The sequence below is a fragment of the Nelumbo lutea genome, chromosome 2, assembly GCF_056320005.1.
Source record: "Nelumbo lutea isolate HS-2025 chromosome 2, American lotus-T2T, whole genome shotgun sequence".
NCBI lineage: Eukaryota > Viridiplantae > Streptophyta > Magnoliopsida > Proteales > Nelumbonaceae > Nelumbo > Nelumbo lutea.
Genome location: NC_142685.1, coordinates 56,250,698 through 56,256,806, shown reverse-complemented (window position 1 = coordinate 56,256,806; position 6,109 = coordinate 56,250,698). Strand labels below are relative to the sequence as shown.

General features: G+C 36.8%; 1 protein-coding gene across 5 annotated transcripts; it reads right to left on the bottom strand.

The window, feature by feature from the left end:
- Nucleotides 1-1,722: 1,722 nt before the first annotated feature.
- LOC148870863 (E3 ubiquitin-protein ligase RZFP34-like) lies at nucleotides 1,723-5,890 on the bottom strand. 5 transcript variants are annotated; one of them, XM_088969778.1, is made up of 14 exons: nucleotides 5,586-5,742; nucleotides 5,255-5,494; nucleotides 5,030-5,161; nucleotides 4,842-4,929; nucleotides 4,692-4,751; nucleotides 4,259-4,291; nucleotides 4,086-4,163; nucleotides 3,942-3,985; nucleotides 3,785-3,825; nucleotides 3,598-3,680; nucleotides 2,859-2,950; nucleotides 2,697-2,766; nucleotides 2,549-2,590; nucleotides 1,723-2,451 (listed from the first exon to the last, which is right to left on the bottom strand). In XM_088969778.1, the coding sequence occupies exons 3-14, from the start codon at nucleotides 5,116-5,118 to the stop codon at nucleotides 2,299-2,301; spliced, it is 873 nt and encodes a 290-aa protein (XP_088825904.1). In that variant the 5' UTR covers nucleotides 5,119-5,161; nucleotides 5,255-5,494; nucleotides 5,586-5,742; the 3' UTR covers nucleotides 1,723-2,298. The 5 variants fall into 5 exon arrangements, with proteins under 5 accessions (XP_088825904.1, XP_088825907.1, XP_088825906.1 ...); XM_088969781.1 differs by having other exon boundaries at nucleotides 5,272-5,494; XM_088969780.1 differs by having other exon boundaries at nucleotides 5,272-5,520; nucleotides 5,586-5,673.
- Between the last annotated feature and the right edge of the window lie 219 nt (nucleotides 5,891-6,109).

Below are 6,109 nucleotides of genomic sequence, written 5' to 3'. Positions count from 1 at the left end.
AGTTCAGCTCGCCAATTAACTATCAGGCTCTAATTCCAGCTCAAGTTTGATTCGAGCTAGAGACTTGAGCTCAAATTCGAATTGAGTCAAAAGCTTGTAAGTTTGAGCTCGAAAGTGAGCCATATGTTTTATAAAAATAAACAATAAATATATAAAAATTAAGAATTATAAAAATTAATTATTATTATATATTATATTCTTTACTATGCATAATATTTTTATATTCATTATTATTTTTATATGTATATATAATATTCATTACTTTATTATGTATGTAAGCATATGTAAAAATTCGATTTGACTCACGAGCCTAATAAGTCGAGTTTTATTGAGCTTGAGCTCGATTCAAAGCTTAATTTTAGACCTAGCCGAATTCAATTTTTCATGAGCCGAGCTTGAATAACTTGTAAAAAACTCAACTCGTAGCCAGCCCTAATTCTAAATGAACTCACATTAGAATTGTGAAAAATCTCCTACAGGTTTGTGATGATTGCCGTTTTAAAGATTGTAAGGAGGGACATGTTCTTGCCAAGACTATTGGTGATATGAAAGGTCGAATAACCAATAAAATGAGTTACTTTGGTTATGGTCAAATAGATTCAATAATACAGGTCACATGCCGACATGATCTGTATTGCATAAGAAAATATACTGTCCATATGTGATATCTTATGTGCCTGAAATAAATACTGGAGTAAATTAACCTATGTATTTATAGAACTCTTGTAAAAAAACGGAAGCCCATGATGAAGATATGAAATGGAGAGCCATACAATCCATCTACAACAGAATATAGATATCACTGATTGAAAAATTCAGAGAATTTCAACCATATTTGCGTTCTTTTTTTCTCTGGGAATATGAATCAATTTAGGCAGGTGTTTGTGCATCATATCTGATCAAAGCTAGGAGCTATGAGATTATTTCATCATCTCCATCATCTAAGCTCCCAAAAATATGGGATCAGTTACATGAATCCTGTTTTGTCATTAAGGTTATGGAATTATTTCTACTCCTTAATTCGGATAATTGGAGTTTTTTATTGTCATCCTTTGGATCATTCCTGGGTTTTACTTCAGTTCTGGTGGACTGTCAGGTAATAACCTAATATGCAAAACTCGAGTAACTCATAAAGAACTCGACTCATGACCACCCCTAGACAGAATGACAGCTTTCAGATTATTCTTCCTTCTTGTGATGTTGAAAAACCAGTGCTTTTAAAAACCCAACAGATGACCTGATTTTCTCTCCAGGTGATGGATCATTGGTCCACCTGACCTGATTGGTTACCAATTTTATGAAACTGGTTAATTGGTTACAAGTTTTTCACTTTTTCCTTTATCATAGTCGAACCCTTATATATAAATACAATTTTAATTTCAATCAATTGGTTCTAACTATGACATGTGAATGGTTTGAAGTTTAAAGAATTCACCAATTTGATCATTCAGATTCAGGTTGGTTTTATTACCTAGTCGGAGGGTTTTTAGGAACTTTTAGCCCGTTTCAGGTAAAACAAACCCATAATTTTCTCCAGGTGACAGATCAAGCACTTACTCCAACCATCTGGGTAAACAACGGCTTGCAAACATTGTTGAAAACAGGATAATAAAGAAGTCAAAACTCCCATGCTGAGCTTGTGTTCATGTCTGATACAAAAAAAAAAAAAAAAAAAAAGAGAGGTGCTAGAAGTAGCATTCACAAACATAGAGAACTAAGAAATGAAGGTTAAGAAAGAATGCATTTGGAAGGTATATGTAAACTATGCACAGGTTCTTCCCGAAATAAATGAGATAAGCAAAATCATATAGGATGTTCTCTGCCATTTGTGTTGTTTGGCTCTATAGCCTCCTCTGGTTTCTTCTTTTGCGTCAGTCCTTTCCTTTGAGCCCAAGCATGAACTCTAGTGAACCAAATAAATTAAATTTACCTCTATTCCCTTGGATTTTGCCCTCCCAGAATTTAATAAGCAACTCATGTGAACTATCTGGATCAGTATGGGAACACTTTTAAACCACGCACAATGACAAGAATGGGTGTAAGCTATATATGCTATCCTGGTGACGCAGTAGCGATATTAATTTACCATTTTGAGAAAACAAATTCTGCCCCCTTCCCCGACAAGTGAAATAAAGAATAGCCAATGTTGAAGGAATGGACACTTTCATTTTCTCCTCCCTGTTTTCATATTTGCCCATTCAAATACACTCATCATGGCTTTTCCATCCATGTCAAAGGAAGACAAACCCATCTTTAGAACAGTCCTAATGGGAAGGTCTGATCATGCAAATGCAGCCTTTATCTAACCATCTCTGAAATGCTTGATGAGCATGAAGCAGGACCTCCACGGGTCTGCTTGGTATTGTAAGATTTGCAGCTTAAACACTTGTGTGCCACAATGTGGAAATTTACATTGGATGATGATCCACAATCATTGCACAAGATCCACACCTGTTTATTTACAAAACAGAAAGAAGAAGATTTAGGGACTGATCACCATATATCATCAATATCAATGCACATTCTTAAGTTATTGTCATCCTCTTACCATCTTGTTTTGGTAAATTTCAGGCATAGACGTTGAAGCAATCTGGGTTCAGTGTTTAAAAAAAAACAGTCAGAAAAAGATAGTAGCTATTGGAGATATAAGCATGCATATGACAATAACAAATTAAGTTGGCATAAGATCAATATACCTCCTGATCGAGCATTTCCCACACTTTGGACATGTTACAAATTGATCTTGAGCACACTGGGCATGAAAACCTGCAAGGTGGCATTCAATATGAGCCACTTCTTTTTCTTTAGAAAGCTGTGCATGGTTAAGATTAACTGATCTTCTCTTTAAAAATACTTACTGCAAGTGCTGCTTCATCTGATTGAGACAATCCAAATGTATTGTGTGTCCACATGGCAAGACAGTGATGTCTTTAGTTGAATCAAAGATGTACTGCACAACGAAATGGAAGAACTGAGCCTCCAGATTATCAAAGATCTAAGCCTTCTAGAATGATTATTCCTTTAATACGTTTATGACCACAGTTGCAGCATCTTGCAACAGAAATGCCAGCAATCAAATAGAAAACAAATCATTCTGGATTTTTGAGTCTAAAACAAAAGGGTAATATATCTATGTTTTATTGGGGATCACAATAAAGCATTGCAGCAGAAGTGAACTCGTTTTACTGGTACCCCCTCCAAATTAATGGATTTAACCATGCTGACAGGCATTAAACAGAACAGAGTGGTGAAACAGGATTCATGTAGCTGACCCCATATAGTTAGGATAAGGCTTAGATGATGATGATGATGTTAATGATCTTCAAAGCTTAAGTCAGCTTTTAGCACTTCAAACTCCTATATAAGGTGCCATGAGAAAGTATGCATTCAATAATAAGGCACCAATTCTATTTTCCAATGTCTTGCTCAATTTTTACTTGGCACCTGTGCCTTGCACAATGGTAATACCACAAGCGTTTCTAATAGGTAAGCATGATTTAAGGCTGTGGCATTATTGTACAGAACTAGTAAAATCTATAAATGCAATCAATTGAAAGAAAAACAACATGGGTCCTGCTTTCTTATTTCAATCTTTACCTCAAAGCAGATAGGGCAGTTATGGTGCATTGCTCTCTCAACACAACGGTGTGAATCCTTCAACAATATTGAATAACAGCATCCTAAAATAGGAATTTTGAAATTGCAGTGTCAAATGGTGTACATGAAAACTGCAGAAAGAACCCCAATTAGCTAATGCTGGAACAAGAAGCATGTTATTACTTACCACATTTACTGCAGTGGAAAAAGTTTTCCTGTCCCCCAGTTCTGAAAAGACAAATACAAAGGAAATGAATTACATGAAAACTTGTGCCTACAATTCTTTTCAAATTGAATTAGAAAGGAAAGTGGGAAAAAGAAACAAAACAGGCCAGGTGTTCAACCTGCAGATCCCACATTCTTCACAGTGATATTGGTGCTTCGAGACCTGGAATAAGAAACCAATTTGTTCTATAAGAAAACTATTTAGATGTATAAACAAGGAGAAGGAATTTAATTTGTGTTGAGAAATTCTTCCAAAAGCTTACATCATCATCAAAGAACTTGCATTTCTCACAGAAGTACTTCCCCATGCAAACCCCACAGTTGATGCATTTTTGTTGAACCTGAATGATAAAGAACCACGAAGATCAATCTCCAATCCTAATTTTCGTTCTCTTTTTCTTCTAGTTGTTTATGAGTAAATTTTTAGATGGCTTACATCTTGTTCTGTGCCGCACAATGAACATATGACCTGAAAATGAAAGAACATAGAGAAAACGATGCATCAAGGTTTCTTTGATAAATAAAAATTAACAGCCACAAAAATAGAAAATGACCATAAAATCGTCTTGTCTGTATGTGTGCCTTAGACGGAGAGCGTAAAAAGAAAAATAAGAAGGAAAATGAGTTAATATGAATCAGTAAAGATATAGAATACAGATAAGCCTTATCCATAGATTGGTATCTTTTGACAAGTCGGCAACCTTTTTGGGAGACACAGACAACATTTTCAAAGCAAAAGGTAAAAACGAGAGGTTCCCTGTGAACCCTACCCATTTCCACCAATGGTAGTGAAGGGCTTTATCGCTGACTGGTGGAAGAATAAAAAACAAAACAACTGACGAAAAGAAAAAGAAAAAGAAAAAGCTCACCTTTTTAACTTCATGGCGAGGAATTTCATGCCTATCAAGTGGATCAACATCGATTGAGTTCTGTTCAAAGGTCACCTCAAAATTAAAATCAAACACTGAAATCAAAATGCAAACTAAAAAATAATTTCATTAGAAAAACGAAAATATCACCTTTGCTTCGTTGTGGCAATGCCTGCAATCGAAGATCTCGTTGCAACAAGGGGCTCTAATCTTGCATCGCCTTCTGTAATGCGTGCACCTATGCGACCCATTTTTATTCTTAGAAAGCCCAAGACATTGAAATCGCAGCTCCACCAGTTAAGGAAAAAAAAAAAGGCAATGAATTGAACGACACATACCCAAAATCCCCAAATCCTAGCTCCATCAGTGACTCATCTTTCTCAGCAGATTCAATATATTCGGACCCCTTGCACGGTCGGGCCTCCATTTTCTTCAATTTTATTTTTCTTCTACCTAATGTTGCTATTTATCTGAAATCCATAATATGGAAAAAGAAATTCATCAAACCAAAAGAGAAACGAAGCAAAACCCAACTGAATTAAGAAGAAAGCTACAATTCTAACCCAACGAAACCACGAACTTCATTGAAAATCGGCGACTGTGACTGGTATCGAATACTACATAACCCCAAACACCACAATTCAGATTAGATGAATAGGGTATTTGGGGAAAGACAAGCCTCCCTGAGAAGAACAGCAATGAACCACCTTTTAATTTTTCTTTAATTACCAAACAAAATCCCCCTCTACGGCCTTTCCATTCCCTTCTTTGGTCATCGTTGATCCCTCTCAGGTTTGACGAGGCTACACATCAGATCTTACCGGAAAACCTTGAGAAATTCAACCAGATAAGAAATTAAAAGTGAAAAATAAACAAAAATCTGTTGTTACGTACCGGCAATGGACCGAAACTCTCGCACAACAAAGGGTTCTTCCTCCCCTCCTTTTTCGCCGGTGCCGTGTGAAACACTGTAAAAAAGCGAGTTGCGTTTTCCGAGTCAAAGACGGGATCCGTTTTATAACTACCGAGTCGATGGGACGGCGGGAAAACCGCTTCTATCAGACTATCGGTCCGACTTGTATTCGAAGAAGAATGAAATGACCATAATTTCCTTTGTGTTATCCCGAAAGCTGTGCGATTCCTTGGTAATTGTACATTGACGACAAAGGACAATTCCGAGAATTAAAAATGAGAGAAACAGCTGGCGGCCGTTGGACCATGGGAGATATTGAGATAAACAGATAGGATCTGATGATTTGCTGACGAGGAGTGGGCCCCAGTCCAACTCCGACTACCATAGACGATTCAAAAGCTTTTGTCGTCTAGCGTACTGGCAGCAATGAAGGGAACGATTTTTCATCAATCCCGAAACCGTGATCCCGTCGTTTCTGCTACACGTGTCGATCATCAAGGGGACC